Below are 20,725 nucleotides of genomic sequence, written 5' to 3' on the forward strand. Positions count from 1 at the left end.
AACATATAACAGCATAATGATATAGGCTTGAACTTGACAATCTGTTTTCTGTATTCTGTTTCTGTGACTTTTTTTAACAAGTCTTTTAAGCTTGTATAGTTGCAAGATAAACAATGGAACAAATTGGAAATGTGGAAACTGAAAATTATGATTAGCTTGCTGTGATAATATTACCGATGTCAGCAGTAGTAACATTTATTCAATAATTATGCTGTGTTAATGTGGAATAAAGTATAGTCTATTTTTCAAAGAACTGGATCCTAAGACAACACCTCTCATCACATCCTCTGTTCAGAGAAAGACTTATACATGGCAGAAGTGTCACTGTCCTGGCAATATTTATGTAGAGGGTACTTGGGAGGCAGCTTGCTTGCTAATGCAGATTTAAATTTAGGACCTTAAAATTTTGTGGTTACTTAACATTTAAAGGTGGTTGAAACCTGACAAGGCAGGTTTCATTATATCCAAGGACAGGAAAGATGATGGCAGTTTTATTATCTGTTGGTCTTGTACTGATGTATTTCAAGAGGTCTGTTTCTCCTTGTAATACCTCTGGCCTGCACTCTCTGAATAGGTTGTACATAACAAAATAAACATTTTTCATTTTATGTAACTCCCCAGCAGTACAGTAAGAGACCACTAACCAGTTGTGCAGTACATTAAAGTGCAGTGATTCATAGAGCAGTATGACTCTGCACACTCTTTGAATTGATCACCATCAACAGCTTTTCATTCGTTCCTTTTTTATATGATGAAATAACATCTAAAAACATGCAAGGATGAATAATTTTCTCTTTCAGAATCAACAGCATTATTATATTTTCTAGGTTGTCTCCCTTAGTTTCCAATCTTATAGTTCCATTTAGTTACATCTGTTTGAACATACATCCACAGTGCCCTCTGACTTTCTCTGATGTAGTAGGAGGTCTTGGGCATAGGTCTAGGAGTACTTCTGACTAATGGCTTAGCACAGAATTGTACTTGCCTACAGTCTTTCTGTAAAGGTAATACTGCAGCTGTTGATGAATCAAAATGTACTTTTCCATCTCCTCCCCATCTTTTTTGTGATATTGCCATCACAAGAATTCTTGATGGAGATCACTCACTTCTACTATAACTCTAGGAATATGATGATCACCCTGTTACTCATACTTCCCTAGAAAGTGGTTGGAATTGTTAATTTAGAAATTGAAATATCTACCAAAGCTTTCTGAGTATACAAGAAGAATGGTCTTCTACTGTCACAGCATTGAAAGTTTTTTCCCTTCTATAAGATATCAAGTTTCATTTGCTTTGGCTTCTTTATAAGACCATTTCACCATTGAAGTACTTTTTTTTTTTTTTTTTTTTTCTGCATTATCCCCTGCATTGTTGGCACGTAGGTAGTATCTAGTACGTATGAGGGAGGTATAACAGACAAATCCCGTTCTCTTCTAGTAGCAGGTATGATGCTGTTCTCCCCTATGAATCGCCCAAGTCTGAACATCACAACGCTGTGCAAGTGTTATGAGACAGGTAATAATAGCTTTTGTTAGAAGCATGAATTAGTGAAGTAGTTGGGGTCGTGTTTCACATAAACTCCTGCTCAAGGTAAAATTAATTGTCTGCTGTCATCTTTTCTCTGATTTCTGTTCCAAGTCCTTTTTGTCTGTTCCATTAAGGACAGGAAGCATAGAGATTGCAAATGACTCATTTTCACAGTTTCAACCAATCTTAACAATGTTGTCAGGTGGTTAGTCATAAGCACAAGTATCCCTATCTCATGAAATCTTTCTTGCTTTAGTACAAAAGCATAAATGTTATTTATATGGATTCTGTTTAAAGGGAGGAGTTAATATTGTCCTACAGTAGGATTCCAGGGATATTTGCTCTGCAAGTCCTCATTTTGTGATTTAAAAAAATGCTTCATTACTGAGTATAGAAGAACTTTTTTGTGGCTGTAGGGAATTTGCTGTTCAGGAAAACATTAAAAAGTATCATAAAGGAAGATTAGATATGTAGGAGATTATGCAAATGAAGCTGTTTTCCTATGGAGGGAGGGGGGATCTTTAAATCTTTTGTTTAGGTTTTGTCTATTTGCCTACATGAAACAAATTGGAGGAATCAGTTTTGTTGTTTTTTTTTTTTTTTTTTTTTCTCTTTAAATTCCATTTGTTAGTCTTCTGTAATTGTGTTTCTGTTACTATGTTTAGGAATCAAAACATTAAATGAAAATTTTACTTACGATACTTTCTAAGGTGCCTTTGAACATAAAAGTCAATATCTTACATTTCACAGTTATTCGTGTCTGATTGCCTTATGTATTTGTATATCTTTCAAATTTTCTAATTGAATAAACCCTATAAAAAAGGAATACTGTCACTTCTGTACAGTAGAATTGCAAAAATACATCCTTTTTGCATAAAGGATATATTTATTTATTGTAATGTCACATTTCAATTTTCAGTGATTTCAGTGAAAGTATTTTCAGAGCAGGAGGAGAAATGATGCTCTGTTCCTTCTATGTAATAATTGTGATGCACTTCCTAGTATATTGTTTTTCATTAATTCTAATTGCTTTTGGTGTATGCAGCAAAACAGGAGCAGTATGAATACTATATCTTCACTGATTACTTTAAAAAGCATATGCTTTTTTTTTTTTTTTTTTTAAATTACCATAGCTGGCTGATTAGGTAAGAATTCAAGTCCTGAACAACCTGTATGATGAGTATGATGAGCAGTTGCTTGTGGTTAAGATAATATTATATATACTCAGGAAAAGGAAATCGTGAAGACCTGAATTTCTCAGATACTTGATGGTCTCTGTAATCTTATCTTCAGGCTCACAGGTGAAAACCTGTATCAAAAGGTCAGTGTGTCGATAGTGGAAAAACTTTGATGCCTTACTGGTAATCAATGTGAAATTAGTGTGAGGTCTCAGTGTTATTCCCAAAATCTGCAACAGAAAGAAAAGGGGTGAAAAAAAGTGATTTCTAACTGATATTAAGATGAGTAGTTGAGGATTTGTGTAAAACATGGGTGAAATCTTTAGTCCAGCCTGTCCAGAGTAGTATTGGCATTTATCAAAAGAGCATGAAAGGAGAGCTTGCAGTGTTCCCTTCAAATTTGATAACTGCTCTTTCCATCACTGGACAAGTATATTTTGTCTTATTGTCAACAGAGCACTAAATAAGTGCCAGTTTTTTTTTGTTTGTTTGTTTGTTTGTTTGTTTTTGTAAAAAAGAGGGGGGAAGCATGTTGCACTTTGTAGGGACATTTTTCTGTAGGACCATAGGAGATTATGTGTAATCAGTTAGCTGTTCCGCATCTTGGAGATGCAGAAGAAGCAGGACACGGGGAGGACACTGGCTACCAGAGCTAAGAAATGGTGATAAGCTTCTTTTTTTTTTTTTTTTTTTTTGTATTATCTGAGTCGATCCAAATCAATTGGGATAACTCAGGTGAAAATGTCAATGAAAAGAATTTGCGTTTGAATCTCATTGGCACTGAGATAAGCAGATTAAAATGAAGTTACTTTTAATTTATGTATGACATTTTCCCGGATCTATAAATCTAACGTGTATGTATTACCACGTGTATCTTTGTGCAATATGTACAATTATCTACATTGCATATTTAAATGGTATTATTCAAAAGGAAATTGCCAAAGAAAACCACACAGCCAGCGTTAATTGTACGTATATTAAAATTTATCTCTGCTTCACAGTAGTACATTTAGATTCTAGTTTTAAGAATGTATATACTGTCAGTTCTTAAAGCTTTCATTCACTTTTATGAACATGTATTGCACCTGCACTATTATTCACAGTGTCATTGCCACTATCAAGAAATCTAAACTTGCAAGAAATTGCCACGTATCCGGTATCAGTGTTTCCACATTCAGAAACTAGGACAGAAGATAAAATGAAAATACTTTGTAAAGTTTGCCTGCAAAATTGAAAGTCATCATTTATACTCTGTTCTCATCTAAATGCCGTATACATGGTTAACAAGTTATGTATAAATGTTTCATAAATGTTTAATTGAGGGTCACTGGTTTGATTTTAATTATGGCTTATAAACATCTGTACTGTGCTTAATTCATAATCTAATAAACTAATTTGTAGATGGATCATACATAGATCTAACTGCTTTAGAAACATGCACGCAACTAGAGGATGAAAATTTTCCTTAACTACTTTTTGCTGACTACTTTCCAACTACTGCGCACTGGTGCCCTTTTGAACCATTTCCATTCAAATCCTGTTGAAGCAATGCCTTCATGATGCCAGTGCCCAGACCTTGCTATATCAGAGGAGAAAGCATTATTTTAAAACGAACATTTTAAAATCAAATTTGAAGACTACATTCAATTACATTAAATTATTCATGATATAACTTTTTGCCTGCACATGGGAATGTTATTGTTTGAAGCAGCATGAAGTATCTGTATGTGGATCTCAGGTAGTATACACACCCACACCATAGGTTCGTAACTGATATGCCAACAGAATGTTTATCAATTTAGTTTTCTACATGTAGATGTGATAAAATCGCTCTGAAACTAGCATAACCAGGTTGTTTTGCAAGTGGGATGCAACAGAATAATATTATGAACTACCACTAAGAGTGCTGAGCTAGAAAAAAACTTTGTGCTTTTCTGCATTCTGTACTAATTGCTAATTTTGCAAAAGTAAGACCTGATTTATGGATAGAGTCTAAGTAGAAAATGGCAGCTCTTTTCATTTTATTTAGTAGAGAACCCAGGTGTGAATGTTGCTTCTAGCTAAACTCTTACTTTCAGCACTACCAGCAGATTCCCAGACAGAAGTGGGGAAAAAAAAGAATTTTGGCTCAGACTGTTTTTAGGCACCAGGGTGAGCCTATTCCAGTCTCAAATTGGCAGAATAATTATTTTGCTAGAAACTGCTTTATGTTATTTCTGTATGCAAATGTCAATGTAAATGATGTAAATACTCTAGTATTACTGTTGCCACCAAAGTAACCTTTTTATAATTCTCATTTTTCATGAATAAAAGCAGCTTTGTTCATGAACTCTTAGACTGAAGGACATTTAACAGTTCTTGAAAATGTTGCATCTGAGTGGCAGGAAGTCAGCCTATAGTGAAGTTGGCATAGGACCTGCTTCTGGAAGATTCTCCTTTTACTGTAGATAGCTTATCAACTTCAATTTTAGTTGTTCTTTCTATGTTTTACTCCAGCAGATAAAGTATCAGTTAGTATGTTACAGTATTTCATGAAAGTGAGAGAATAGCATACTATGGAGGCAGTCATGTAATACAGAAGTTCTGTATTTATTAAATACAAAAGCTATATGGAACATCAGAGGAGCTTTTTCATTCTGGGATGCTTTTAACATGAGATCTGAATGTATCTTATGGTTCTAGTTCCATCTAGTCTCAAACTACAATCACTCAAAGGGCAGAAATCATCCCTGGTATTTAATGTAGAGAAGTAATGACACCTTACAAAGTCTTCTATGTTATTAAATAATATTCTATTTCAGGCAAATATTTGTGTATATTTTAATATATATGGAGTTTTATTAACCAGAAAAGTCTGAAGAAATCAGAAAATATATATAGGAACAAAGTGTCAGGTATCTTTAGAGCTTTGTTTGAGACCATTACATTCTTAATATAGCACAGAAAGCTGGGGGTACAACTGGATATACAATAACAATATATATGTATTTCTGTATTTTTGACAATATAACAATATTGTCACCAGATCTTAGTTTGAAAAGTCAGTGCTTGCATCGAGTATACATGACTTGTTCTTTATGTTTTAAACTTTATTGATATTCTGTTTTACAGTATAGCTGATAAAATCTTATAAAAGACTATGCCTTTTATTTGCTTTAACGAAATATCTGCTTTAATTGAGTTACGCTGTGTCAACAGATATATTTATTGCAAAGATCATTGTCAGATCAGGTTATTATGGGGATACAAAATGCACTATACGTAATTATGCTGCTGGGATTAGTATCAGTGGAGTATTCATAGGTGACATGAAAGGTATGAAATTACAAACTGAAAAAAAAAAACTCTCATTAAAGTAGTACATTTGAATAAATGGCAAATTCAGGGACACAAAAAGGGTTTGCATCTAACACATTTCTGATAATAAGAATATAGAATAACTTCATTTGACACTGGTACATTCTGTTGGAATCCCTGTCTCTGCTTAAGTTTTTTAAGATCTATCATGAATTTAAGCTACAATTTTTCAAATTTGATACATAATCCGTGGATATAAGTCGCTGTGGCTTGCTTACAATTGTTGTAGGTAGGTATTTTGCTGTACATAAACAGTGTCAATGAAAGATACTAGCAGTCATCTAAGAGACAAAAACTATGACTCAATACTGACCCTGACTTAGTTGACTAGCTGGAAAATTTACAGTTCACATCCATAGAAATTAAGATTTCTTATAAGTTAGTGGAAAAAAAAAAAAATCACAGAAACACAAAGGCTATCAAAAATGTGTAGGTGGTTATAGATAAATATACTTAAGCTTGTGACTTGGTGGCGCCATGTTTGCACATAGCTCACCAACTCTTTATGATCTCTAGCTGTCCTATTGCTGGCAGTGATATATAGTGAGCTGTTCTATCCTTAATTATTAATTTTACATTAAGGAGTTCCACAGTCAATATTTAGATGTTTTATGACATACAGAACCTTTTCCATACCCATATTTTCTCTGCAGGGACATAATGTAGTCCTTTTAATACTAAATCAATTACACACAAAGTTAAAATAACTTGATTTGTTGCTTGAGGTCCTTTCTTAACATGATGCATCAATTTTAAGCAAGTAAGTACCATGGCCTGCTGTTAATCCTTGCAGACCTCCACTTTTTGAGGGTCAAGAGTCAGTGCAGACTGGAAAGCAGTCCAGCAGAAAGCTGGGCCATGACTTCTGATACATTTCATACAAGCATGTTTTCCTTTATTCCATAAAGTGGGAAAGAGTCTTTTTAGAGTGTGTGATACTAGGAGAAAAGTACAGGAGAATCATGGTGCTCTATCCCCGTTTTCTACATCTGCAATGATGGGCAGAATTAATAGGATTGGTATGACATTTTAAGGACCTGGGAGTCTGGTATCTTTTCCGAGGTTAGATTTTCTCCAGAGTTAGGAATCCCTTCTAAAGATGCTTCACCTCACCTTTCTTAAATATTCAGTTTGGAATGGAATAAATTTCATCCAAAATCACCAGTACATCTCCAGGAACTATTAAAAAGTGTAGAAGACAAGGTACATGGCCTAAAAATGGTTGTAAATAAGTGAAATGAATCACACTAAGCCCAAATTTGCTGTGCTTAGAGGCTTAATTAATGATATAATTCAGGAAAGAAGATCAAGGCCACTACTGAAAATATGACATGCATCAAACTGTATTCTTGTTACATAGTGTGTATAGATTTTTGAAACCTGTGATTTATAAGGTAGTTTCTAAGACCTGCTTTAAAATCATACAGCATACTCTTAAAGTATTTGAATCGTATATTGAATTCAGCTATCAGTGGCTTTAAAATATAATTTAACCAAAAAGAGGACTTTGAGTGGAGCTGCAAAGATTTCTGTACGGAGATATTCCAATCTCAAGATGAGGAAATGGCTGAAAAACATTCTAACAGCTACTTTTCTGGAATGCTCTTAGGGAATGAGTTGAAGCTATGGACTTGATTGAAAGGTTGACCAATTCAAAGTGTAGCTGTCCAGAATAACTGATGGTGTTTATCCGTTCTGCGTACGGGCTTCTTGACTGTGAGAAGCTACTGAACGTCATTCAGAAGAATGTATGGGAAGGAATGAATCATTCTTAAGAGTAAAGGATATCTTTCCAAGGCATGCCTTAAAATCCTCTATGGATTTGTTCAATACTAAATTCAAAACCTTACAATCAAATACTCCACTTTTGTTTGTAGTCATAACAGGAATTACTGCATCTTTGATATGATTTATCTAGAAAAGTGCAGTGGAATTAATACAACTCTCTGGACAAAGAACAGGGAACAGTTGCCTAAATCATTTATTGCAATTTAGCAGGGGAGAAGTTCATTATAAAATATTATCTGGACAGGATGAATTTAAGTAACTGTAATAACTTCAATAGAGTAGACACTGGGAGAGCAATCAAATTTATCTAGTAGTACATCTGTAGGAGGGGAAAGAAAAAGAAACTCACCTTAGAAGGTCCTGTGTTAAGGAAGAAACACATCCCTCAAGAAAAAAAAAAAAAAAGAAAAAGAAAAAAGAAAAAGAAAAAAAAAAACTTTCAGATGTTTAATAGAGCAGATAGCTAGGACTTGACTGTGAAATCAATGCAAAGATGAAATGATACATTAGAATAAGTGTGCACTCCAGTTCTACAGAAAAGCCAGAAATGATGCAAGATTTGCCCCCTCATTATGAGGTCTGATTCTGTTTTCATTCAGACTGCTACTTTTATAATATTGAAGCACCCTTGGGTTATATAGATTAATTTTAGATTGATGTAGCTGATGACAACCACGGTGACAGAATCAAGAATAAGATGGGTGCTTCAGTTATATCCCTGTTTTGTAACATGAAATTAATGGAGAACCAGTTCATATTAATTGCAGGTAAGAAATGAAGGTGGCAGTGACTAAAGTGGATGTTGGTGTATTTTCATTATCCCTGTGAGAAAACAGATTTTTATATAAGTGAATGGTAGCAAGAAAGAAAGGGGTTTACACAGGTATAGAAAAGGCACTGATCATCCTTTAGCTGTTAGCAGAGGTATAGAAAAGGCACTGATCATCCTTTAGCTGTTCTCTTCCATTTCACATATACTGAAGTGAGAAATTAGGAACGTAAAAAAAAAGGAATAAAGGCAGTGTAATACTGTGTATTCCAAAAATAGAGTCTCAAGGTCGTTCCTGTATTCTATAGCCTCACTTAATATGAATCTTTGCTTTAGTAGAGCTGGGCTGATTTAAATCAACAGAAATTCTGGACCACTGTCCCAAAAAGCATTTCCAGTCAAGGAAAACTGACCTTGTACTGAGAGACCTTATTAAAATATAATAATATTACCTTTTAATCAGGAAGGATGCCAGCATACCTTACTTAGATGTAGCAGAATAGTCTAAAGTGGTTTCTGTAGCATAATGACAAGTTTTTGATTAAAGCCTACTGGGACAGGAGTATAATTGCTGTCTTAGTGTTAAGATAGTGTTAAGAAGCCAGTAAATTCCTTTACAAAAGTAAGTAATTGAAAGAATGAGATTTTCTATCTATCAAGTGTGGCACTGATCAAAGGACTGTTGGAATCTGAAAATACTCCATTCTTAGAAAAAAAATGTCTCCAATTTTTTGTTGTTCTTGAACAAGACTTAATGCAGAACATGCACAACCAGGAAGCTTCAGTTTCTTATTACACATGCCACACAAAACATATTTTTACAGCATTTTTTTAAAGACAGTTACTGTCAACATATTACACTGTTTTCTTTCATTTTGAAAAAAAAAAATAATGTTGAAATGAAAAATATTCTCATTGCCTCTTTATTTTCAGTCTTATTAGATTTTAATGTACTTCTGATTTAAAAACTAGATTTGACACTGATCTCTTTCATTTCCATGAATTTTGTTTAACTGGTTTCACTCCTGCCTTACAGACAGTCCTAGCTTAAAAAGCAAACATAACTGACAAACATTGGAACAGTTACATTTGGATCATTTCTACATTGGAGCAGTTTTCAGTGTTGGATTCCTCTATTTAAAAACAAATGAGCAACCCCCCCCCAAAAAAACAAACAAAAACTGTCTGAAGTTACTCTGATTCTTTCTCAGCTGTCATATGCCTTGTCCATGGTGCACAGTAGTCCATATTGATGGTCATATTAACACATATTGCTGCTTCCTCTTTACCAGTGCAGCCAAATTTCCTTTCCAAAGGACCCTGATGCTGCAGAAGGGTGGTGGGTTTACAAGATGGCTGGATCAAGGAGCTGGGAAGTGCTGCCAGGTCTTCAAATTCAGAAGCTTTCATAGCTTAATGGACAGCTGAACATGAACTAGGTTTCCAGTTAGTGTGTTTCGCTTAATAAGGGCTAAGAAGAGCCTGTGTTTGTTCTTCTAGTCATTCCTATAGAAATTCAGAATGCTAACTCTTAACAGGGCTGGATGGAGACAAGGTGAAAATGTGAATGATGGATAGAAAAGTGACTGATGGCTAGTTCTATCCCAGAAGTTCAGAATACAAATAATTGTCAGTCCTTTTTTACTAAACTAAGTCTCTGAAACATGTATTTTCTTTTAATCATTTATCTTGATTAAGAATTACTCCCTGATTGCAGGCTGGGAAAAACAGGATATTAACTTCTCTTTTGGAAGAAAGTTAAATGATTAATTTTGTCTGTTTTTTTTTCTGTATTGAAGTTTAGGGGAAGCTTTCTACCACATTCAAAAGTTTGTTTCTCATGTGTATTTCTGGGTATGAAGGCTTTATATATTTTGTTACTTTAAAGATTGCTGTCTGTTAGGAACTTGAGTTGCTCTGGCCAGTACTACACCTCCCTGATAAACAGGGAAGAGTAGAAGAATGGGAATCTATTATAATAAAGGAACAGTAAAGCTAAAAGAAAACATTTGGATTATAAAACAGAGATAAATGAAAGCTTAGCAGAATGTATATTTTAGTAAGCTCTCTGCTTAGCTGTTCTAGACTATAAAGTTTGCATCTGCATTTAAACAGCTTGTATATGCCTGAAATCAAATTTGAATGATTGCAGGCAATTCCAATTTCACATGGAAGTGGGAAAACAGCATGGTGAATCATGTGAGTTGTGAGCATCTCTGACAAAATGTTTCAGCTGTCAAGCAGTTCAGATCAAAGGGCTGAGTAAATGAGAAGGTCACTCTAGGCAGAGGGTGCTGGGTTTCAGACACTTTGCCTATGATAGTTTTGTAAAAGGTTGGGAAAGGGCTTAACATTCTGTCTCCAGTTGTGTGGTGACAGGCTAGAGTGTAGCTGGCTATTTTAGATTACCTTAGGGCTTGAGCTGGCTTTCTGGCAGGTGTACACCAAATACAGTCACCGCGATGATAAGTCACGTAGGGACTGTGGAAATTTCTTTGTTTGAGGTTTTCAGGAAAAAAAAAAAAAAAAAAAAAAAAAAAAGCTGATATTCTGTATCTTTTCACGAATGGTCCTGCCTTGTTTTTAGGGGGCTGAATTCAATGACATTTTAATGTCTCCTATGGTCTTTATTTCCTGTAATCTTACGACTGACTTCTAATGCTAGCCAAACTCCAGGGAGAATGTGGGTCCTCTGTTTTCTCTGTCTGTGTCTAGGGCTGAATCTTACTCTGTGTGCTGGATAGCTATTCTTCTGCACATAAATCACCATTCTGTCATATTCACCTGCTGTGAGATGTTCAGTGCATATCATCTTTTACATTAAACCATTTACTTCAAGAGAATGTGTTATATTGCTTTATGAATTATGTTATCTGACATATAAGATTATGTTATGAATTGGCAGTTAGAATATTAGAACAGTGGGACTTTTTATGGCTTATGGTCACGATCCAGGAAGTAATTAATGCCTTTTCTTAATAGACTTTACTGGTCAAAATGGAAGCAGACATGAGAGTGCCTTTTTTTTTTTTTTTTTTTTTTTTTTTTACTGCTGATCCAGAGTTTAGGCAGAATCCTAGTTAGGGAAATATCTCTGGTTCAGCAAATGGTGGTTTGCTTAAATCTACAGCCTCTTCATATTCAAAGGAAGGGGATTGGTGTTTTTTTTGTTGTTGTTTGTTTTGTTTTGTTGTTTTTTTTTGTTTGTTTTGTTTCCCCATCTACAGCTCTATTGTTCTAAGCCCTCCTTCAGCAAATGTCAGCTGAATTTGTAATTCCCAGTCCATCTGAAGAATCTGCAAGTGATCGAGTGTGATGACTTACTTATGTTTGAGCAAGGAATGCTCATTTCCTAAAGGTGTAGCAATGATGCTGAGGGGAACTGGGGCAAACTGCTCAGTGGAAGAAAGAGCTGTAGGTAGGTGTAATTTGGTGAAGGGCCTCTAACAGCAGCACAGCAGTCACTATTCCTCTCTTATTTCCTTTGGTCCTGTTATATGAAGATTTAGATTTGTATTTAAGCAAGGGTAAACTTAATTCAGGAATACATCATGACACTTTCCCCTCTCTCAGGAATCCTGTGCGTTAAAATATTAAACCTCCTTATTTTTAATATGTGAAAAGTTAATATTTTTAAAAGATTGAGGAGCTCAGCACATACTCTGAAATAAGAAGAGCACATTTCCACCAACCAGTCCTGTTCCTGATACTCAAAAGCCTTCTATAAACACGTCACCACAGGTGAATGTTTCTGTTGTTACTTCTATACCTGTGAATGTTCATATAGGTGGGAAGCTTAATAAGCAGTACACATGACGTGGAGGGAAAACCAGGCTTTTGCTTTGCCATGATGGACTGGTAGTTGGCAAATAGCTTTTATTTTTGACTTTGAGTATAGATATCTGATGAAAATAAACTGGCACATAAAAGCGAGGAGTCATCTGAATAAGTTAACTTTTTAGCAAGTGTGCTGGCCGGCCGGCAGTCACTACCTCAAAGCTTCCCAATTAATCACTCTATTTTCACTAATTTTCTTGTAGGGATAAATCTCTGTGTAGAGGTCTTTTAAATTCATTGATGTCTCATGAAAATAAAAGGTGAAAAGAGGGAAAAACAATTCTATTAAAGGACTTACTAAGGGAATGGGTGACTTTAGCTCTTCTAACATTTCATCTTAGCCATCCAGATGAGCCTTCAGAAAATAAGAGAGAGGAAATGAAACTTACCTAATTTTACTCCTTAGGCAAATGCAGATTTCATGGTACCTGTAGTCTATCAGATAAATAAAAAGACTGCACGCCTCTGTTATTATTTTTCCTCCCTCTGGAGGAAGAGTGCATGCGATCTAAAATGTAGGTTATCCTGATTGGGGATCAGGTTTTCTGTATTTTGTACAGTGCAGGATCTGTGATAGGGATCTCATATATAATTTTGGTATCCTTGGTTGGGCTAACTATTTTCAGCATTTTCTCTCAATATTTTATGACGAAGAGAGATACATTCATAAAAATGGAGAGACAAAGCAAAATATACGAGTATCATTGATGTCACATAACTTCAGCTAACACAAATTCATTTACTGACATTTCACGTGTCAGTTTCTCGCCTGGAGCTGCAAATACACAAAAGCTCTTAACATCGTTTTCAGTCACAGGATGCTATACCCTATGGTATACCTAGAGACATAGAAAATGTTATCTCTCTCTCTCTCTCTCTCTCTCCCCCCCAAAAAAAAAAAAGAAAAAAAAAAAAAAAAAAAAAAAAGAAAAAAAAAGGCAGTGAGTAATTTCTTCTACCTAGGGCTTCTTCTGTCTGTACTTTCTAGCTATATGCCTCATGAGAAAATTATTGTTAGTATTGCTAATGGTTGACCTGCCCATATTACTTTACTGTCCTGTCGTAATGTTCAGCTGGAAATCTCTCATTAGTTCTACCTCCATTTACAAGCTTTCTGGACACATTAACTCTCTATAGATAGTAGCAATCCTTAACAGTTCATCTCTATTTAACATCACTGAAATTTCTTCTGTGTATCGACAGCAGATAGTTATTCATTCCACAACTTTCACCAGTGCATCTCTCCACTCCTTCTGGCTGCAGTATGTTGGCATGCCCACTGTGCTGATCAGTGATGCTATCTAAACTCTGGTTTAAGAAGTGAATATATATCCTGCATTTGCCAGACATCTAAATAGATGATGTGAAAAAATCCTGCAGGATAGGAAATTATTGTCCTATATAAATCTGAGATATGCTAAAAGACTGAAGTCATTAATTCTTACTAAATGTCTTCTCTATTGAGCAAAGCCTTCAAGTTTTTAATAACACGCGTAAGTTAATAATTGTAGTTGCAATTCAAATGCACTTGATTGGAGACATAATAGACCTTTATTCTTATATTTGTTTTACTTCCCTGGGGCTTGTTGTCTTTAAAGTACAAAATGACAGTTAAACATGTAATTAGTTATGATGGGTATGGAAGGGTTTCTTCCTTTGCTCTATTTTCTGAGTTGGTGTTTTGGTCTTTTTTCTACAGCAATAAAGTGTTCAAGGGATGTTAGTAACCCTTTTGCTTTCTTCCTTTTTCTTCCAATTTCTTGTACTTTGTTCTCCTTCTTGGGCTAAAATAGCTTTTTTTCTTAAAAGTATACCTTTGTGGAACTGGTTATTTTCAGTATACAGAGGTACACCTGAACTTCTGAAGAAGTTGGAAATAGCATTCAGTGAACTGGTCATGTTAATTATGAAAGTGGACTCTTCCCTTTCTGCAGTACATGCACAAGACAGAACTGAACATACAGTAGAAACAAACAAATCTAGTCTGAAGTTTTTAAGCACTAACTCAGAATTGTTCAGTCCTTAAATTGAATATTTTAATGTTCTGTTCAAATTCAGAGCCTTTTTCTAAGGGTCTATGTAAAGACAGTTGTTCACACATTTGATCAAGCTAGAAATAGGTCTAACTTCCCCTAAATTTCAGTCCTTTTTGTAAATTTATTATTTTAATAGCAATAAATTGCACTTAACCATTACAAGAGTGAATAAATGTTACCTGAGTTTCATTGAAAGATAGAAGTAAAAATGCTTGTATTGCTCAGAAAGACTCTACAAAATTTCATAGACTTTAGAGCAACACGCATCAGTGTAACACTGTTACACCTGATGAATCCTTTGCCAGACGTTGGGAACAGGATGTAGAACAGTTGCCCTCTACAACAGAACTGGAAAAGGAGTTGGACACAACGTCATAAGCCCACCCAGAAGAAGAAAATAAATAATAAAAAAGGGGGTCAGGCTGTTAGTAGTAGCAACCTCATCCATCAGCTGAACTGTCCCTAGCATCCTCTTGGCATCTTGACGTTCAAAAAAAAAAAAAAAAGGGGGGGGGGGGGGGGGGAGGGGGAAGAAAAAGGTTATTACAAAGTAAATAACAAAATGCCAGAGAGCTGTTCCCAAGAAACCATCTGCTCCAATCACCACAAAATTGTGCAAGCATTGTGCTTTACTTCTTAATGCCTAAGGGGAGTTTTTTGCCAATATTTCCAAGCCAACTTACAGGCCAAATGAGCAATTAACAGATTGATAGCTGCGGCCTCTGGAGCAATGACTTGGCTAGTGGATATTTCTGATCGATGAGCAGCTCTTGGAGGTGCAAGCAGAGGCTTTGAGTGATTATGGTAACAGTGAAACTGCCCAAAAGGTGTGGCAAATAACGCATGAATATTGAAATACAACACAGCATAACTATACCTTCGCTGGGAGAGACTGCCTCAGTGAGTATCTGCACATCATCAGCAGAACTATAAAGCTGCTGATTTTGCAGACATTTGTTCCTCAGCTTGATAAGTTAATATATATTGTTTAACATGATAATGTAGCAAGCTGTTGTTTTGTGGTTTGAAAGCCAGCTGCATTTGATTGATGCCAGGAATTGAAGTATTTATAAAATGACACTGAATTAGAAGTAGTCAGTTTATGGGTCTGGGGAAATGAATCTTTTATGAAGAATAAAACTTTATGATGAAGGAGTAAATCTGAGGAGGCATCCATGTTGATTTAAACTCTTTTGGACTGGATGAATGTGGTAGAGCCTTTTAAAATAAAAGTGTGACTGCATTTTTAGGAATCAAATCTCTAAACATAGTCTTTGTGGTGGCCCCATCCTAAATGTACAGTCATGTTTGTTTGTACTCTCAATGAACACCCTAACTGAGGCTAGTTCTTATCCGGTAATACAGTTACGAGACTTCTCCAACAGGTTCTTGGAATATGATTGAGCTCCTGGTTTAAAGCTTCTGTGATTTTGAGGCATCCATAACAAACATCAGCCCATTATAACTTTTTGTATATGAGAGGTGGGTTTTCTTGTTTTGCTTTAATGGAGTAGAATAGACAGTAGGTACCACTGTGCTTTGAGATGAATGGACAGTGAACTCTGGTTAGTTTGCAAACACACTTGTGAGCACGAGCACAGGGATATGTTTCTGAGTACAAGCCATTCTCAGCATGGCTGCAGAAGCCTAGAACTAGTTTTAAACTCAGTGCAAGGTTTCCTTGCTGTTTTCAGTAGCAGTATTAGGCAGCTTCCCTGGTGGTTGTGGTGGTGAATGCATATAGGTAGTGTTTAAAGAGAAGTAGTTCTTTTTATTGATGTTCATGAACAGAAAACAGATAAAGTTTTATACAGACAGTACTAATATATAATGACATCTAAAGACAAATTTTATGTGCATTTTTGCATCTGTTATATGGATTTGTGAGAGTAGAATAACTTTTGCTTAAGCATACACACTACCTTGCTGTTAACTAGTTAGCAATATTTCAAAATCTTTGGCAGAGGAAAGATAAAAACAAATGGATCATATTCTCAACACCTGTCCTACTGGCACTAGCATCTCTATGCAAAATGAATGTGAAATTCTGTTCCTCTGACTTACTAGAATTTTTTTTATCTTTTTGCAGCAGAGGAATGATTACACAGAACAAGATCATGTCCAGTGAATAGAAAGGTTAAAGAACTGCAGCTGGCAAATCAGAAACAGATTCAGCCATTGTATCAAGCCAGTTTTATGCCAGAGTAACTAGAGATTTGGGGATTTACATCAGATCTTAAAATCCGTATGTGCCTTCTACACTCTTATCATTAGAAATATTTCAGTAGAACTGTCTAGGACAACTGCATAAATAGGATTTCCACCTGAGTATGTATTTCAATCAGGTTTGAATCTCTGCTGAACATAACTCCTCTAATAGATGAATAATGGTAGAAATTTAAATTTATTTAAAAATATAGTCTAATGTACTTGAACATAGCATCCCATTAAATTGCATTTTTCAAGGACGAGTCGTACTGACTACCGCTGAATTTCACTTTGAGTGAAACACATTTTGAGCACTCTAAGATCTCTTGAAGTCTTGCCCTAATTCTTATTTATTTCAGTGAAGTCTTGTGACTTGGATGATCTTCATGAAACATTATCTAACATGAATATACATAATCTTCTTCAAATACAATAAATACCTAAAAAATAGCACAGTGTGTCACAAGTTCCCTGTACTTTTAAAAAGAGGCTGAATATTCACCCTTCAAAACAGAAAGATATTTTTTTATTCTTGCTTCTGAAGAAGTCTCAAACAAAGTAGTTGAAAATATCAGGGCTAGGATCATCTTGTAATATTGGAAAACATGGCATGGCATCCAGTGGTAAGCTTCTTTTTGAGCTGTCTGACCTTTAATCACTGGTGAATAAAACCAACATGCTGTCAGATCTCTGTTATATTTCTCAAGGGGGTAACTATGCCTGAAGTAGCAATGAAGCAAAACCTTTGAGAGCTTGTATTCAAGGTCACTACAACAAGAGGCAATACTTTGAGAAATGCAGCAAAGGAAAAAAAGAAACATCTAAACAAGCCAGTTGTGTATGTTTAACAGAGAGTGAAGCAATTATGTCAGCCTGTAGATTAGTTGGTTTTGTTTTTACTTTTAATGCAATACTTCACTTTTATTTGATTTTAAGTAATTTGTGCTTGAAGACCTTCACAAAGAATAAAAGCTCACTACTTATTACCATACATATTTATTTCTGTTCTGCAGGCACTTCCAATGTAATGTCTTAGGTCTTGTCTGTACTAGAGGGTTTTAATCCCTTGTAGTAATTTTAAAACCAAAGTCTGTGTGGATACTGAGGACAAATCATATGATCTTACAGACCCAGTATGAAATGAAAGTGTATTTCAAATGTATTCAAGGGTGGATGGGGCCTTGGCCAGTCTGATCTAGTGGGTGGCATCCCTGCCTGTGGCAGGGGGGTTGGAGTTGGATGATCTTCAAGATACCTTCCACCCCAAGCCATTCTTAAGATTCATCATGACATTTTAGAGTAATACTTGTCTATTGAAAGTCTATGGGGGAAAAAAGAAAAAAGAGTTAGATACTATATAAGAATTGAACTCTAGCAAAAAAAAAAAAAAATATATATATATATATATAATCAACATTAAATGATATGGTTTCACTACTAAGTAACTTAAATGCAAACTGGATAGTTGATTGGAATTTCATAAATTGTTTTGGTTGAGGTTTTGGGGCAAAGGAACAGATACCTTCTTATATTCCCTTGTTGGTTTAAGATTTGCTAATATCTTTTGCAGTAATTTTTTACTTAATTTTGATTCACCATTGGAACTAGTTTGCAGATTTGATCATAACTTTTTTGTTTGTTAGGATTCTATTCTTTGTTCAGGAAATTATTACCAGAAATCCTTTAGTTTTGGTGTGATGACATATTGCTTTTAGTTAGACTTTTTTTTTTTTTTTTTTTTTTTTAATAATTATATTTATACCTATAAATGAACCGAATAAGTTTTAATGGTCTAGGGGTGAATATCGCAGGGGTCAGCCTAGATGTCGAATTACTTCCTTTCCTTTGTTCCCAAATTACTGCACAAAGCAAATAGAAGATGCTATGATAGCATTTTAATTTTGTCATCGTCTGGTGTGCCTATCCAAGAGAGGGGAAAAGACTTGATCCCATGATGTGAGAGTATGTGCTCCATTAGCTAACCAGAGACTTGGAAGCACCTCAGTTGTCTCTATATTATCTGAGAGGTAGAAGAGTATTAAGTTTTTTCCTCTGTAAATTATTTAAGAATCTGTGCAGTCAGCAGCATTCACCCTGTTGCTCTCTATATCAGAAGTGTATGCTATAACATTTTCATATTAAAAGCAACTTCATCACAATAAGGATAGTCTGGCATTAAAGGTGGGTGTTTTATATTGAGAATGATGCAATAATCCCATAAGTATGTTCAAATTGAAATTAGAATGATGTAGGCTTTATTCATGATAAAATTTGTCATACTGACAGAAGGTTTAAAATGTCCAGCCAGTTTTGAAACTGTGCAAGAATTCAAAGTACAAACAGAGACCTTTCTCTTATTTCAGCATTGCTGTCTTCATCATGGATATCCTGTAGACTTTCTACCTGTAGAATTTAAAGCATAGAAGATGCATCTGCACTTCATCCAGTGAAATGTTATTAATGTGGACAGCAACAAAATACACAAATACGGGGTGTTTTTGGTTAGTCATTTGTCAGCTGCAAACCAGAAGCACTAACAACTTTTTGTTGTTTGCTCAATAGCAATTAAAAACAGGAAAACTGCAATTACAGACTAAGTATCACGTGAAACTATTTAGTGGTCTTGATGAGATAATTGTTTTGTACCTACCTGGTTCTCACGGGTGATGGCAGCATAATTTTAAGTGTTTTCACTAACTACATTGTCTGTCCATCTTTCTCTTAGGAACAACTGTGATGCGTATGACAGCATTTGATGCTGATGACTCTAGCACAGACAATGCTCTTCTGCGATATAACATCATCAAACAGACACCCACCAAACCATCTCCAAACATGTTCTATATTGACCCAGAGAAGGGAGATATTGTCACAGTGGTTTCACCTTCAATGTTGGATCGTGAGGTAAGTTTCCTATCACCAGATTATGTTTTAATGTTCACGCCTACAGTCTCCTGTGAAATTAGGAAATGTTCAAGAGTATTGTTGGGACTGGGGGTTGGGATGATCAACTTTGAGGAGTCTTTTATACAGTTTTGCTAATTTATTATTTCAGCATAAGAAGGTACATTTTGTGATCACTGTTTATAAATCTAATAGTTTATCATTGCTGGACAAGACTTCTAGTGTTGGATGATGAAAGAAAAGATCCCAGGAATAAATGGAAGTCAAACTAGAGTTACCAGCTGACTGTTTGGCAGCAAACAACAACAACAACAAAAAAGCAAATTAAAAACAAAAAAGACCTAACTGTGTGTGTAGCTTGCTATGAGATTGTCACAGCTTAGTGCATTAAATCTTTTTCTAGATTTTTTTTTTTTAATTGAAAAACCCATTGAAAACACAAGAAAGGAATAGTAAAGGGACAGATTGTCTGCATGTGTCTTGGAGGTGAGCTACTATCATGCTAAAATCTATGGTTATTGTTGATCATTAACATAATATGAGCATGAAATGATAATAAAGAAAACTTAGGTATGATAATTTCAGATTCAGAAGAGAATAAACTAAATCCAGATGTTATCACAATCTATGAAATCTGGAAACCAATACAGCGATGACCTGAAGAGTTACTATGTACATAACCACTTTCCTCAGTTATGTAGGCCTGTGTGCTCTTAGGTTCCTGGAGGCGACCAGGTTCTTTCCTTACAGTCTGCTTCAAGGAAATGCAAAGATCTTAACTTGTCACTCTTCAGCCTTGTGTCATGTTGAGTGTATGTGCTGATATACTGAACTGGTCTTTTATGTTGGTTAGATACAGGACTATCCAATGTTGTCAATATTCAGCATGTTATGTCTTATTTTAACCATGTGAAAACAATACCCATACCACATATACATTTTAGGTGAGTCATTTTTCTGTATTTTTTTCCAACATCAGACAGTTCATGGGTAAAACAAATAACATATTCCAGACACATTGCAATAGTACTGAGATCTAGGCCTTTAGATCTGTTCAGAGAAATTTCAGTTCTTTCATACCTGTGTGACTGGCCACAGAATCATGCCCAAATTAAGGTGTA

The 20,725-nt window shown here is 35.2% G+C and overlaps 1 protein-coding gene across 4 annotated transcripts in view; it reads left to right on the top strand.

Moving 5' to 3' along the window:
- The window catches only part of CDH13 (cadherin 13), a 475,482-nt gene that overhangs the window by 312,554 nt on the left and 142,203 nt on the right, over positions 1–20,725 (top strand). For 3 of the 4 annotated variants that reach the window (XM_035336422.1, XM_035336423.1, XM_035336424.1), the window contains one exon: positions 19,426–19,604. In XM_035336422.1, the coding sequence (XP_035192313.1) occupies positions 19,426–19,604 (179 nt within the window). Of the gene's footprint in view, positions 1–1,414; positions 1,516–19,425; positions 19,605–20,725 lie in introns of those variants that run through there. The other variant, XM_035336426.1, reaches the window with a different exon arrangement.

This window comes from Oxyura jamaicensis, chromosome 11, assembly GCF_011077185.1.
Source record: "Oxyura jamaicensis isolate SHBP4307 breed ruddy duck chromosome 11, BPBGC_Ojam_1.0, whole genome shotgun sequence".
In the NCBI taxonomy this organism is placed as follows: Eukaryota; Metazoa; Chordata; class Aves; order Anseriformes; family Anatidae; genus Oxyura; species Oxyura jamaicensis.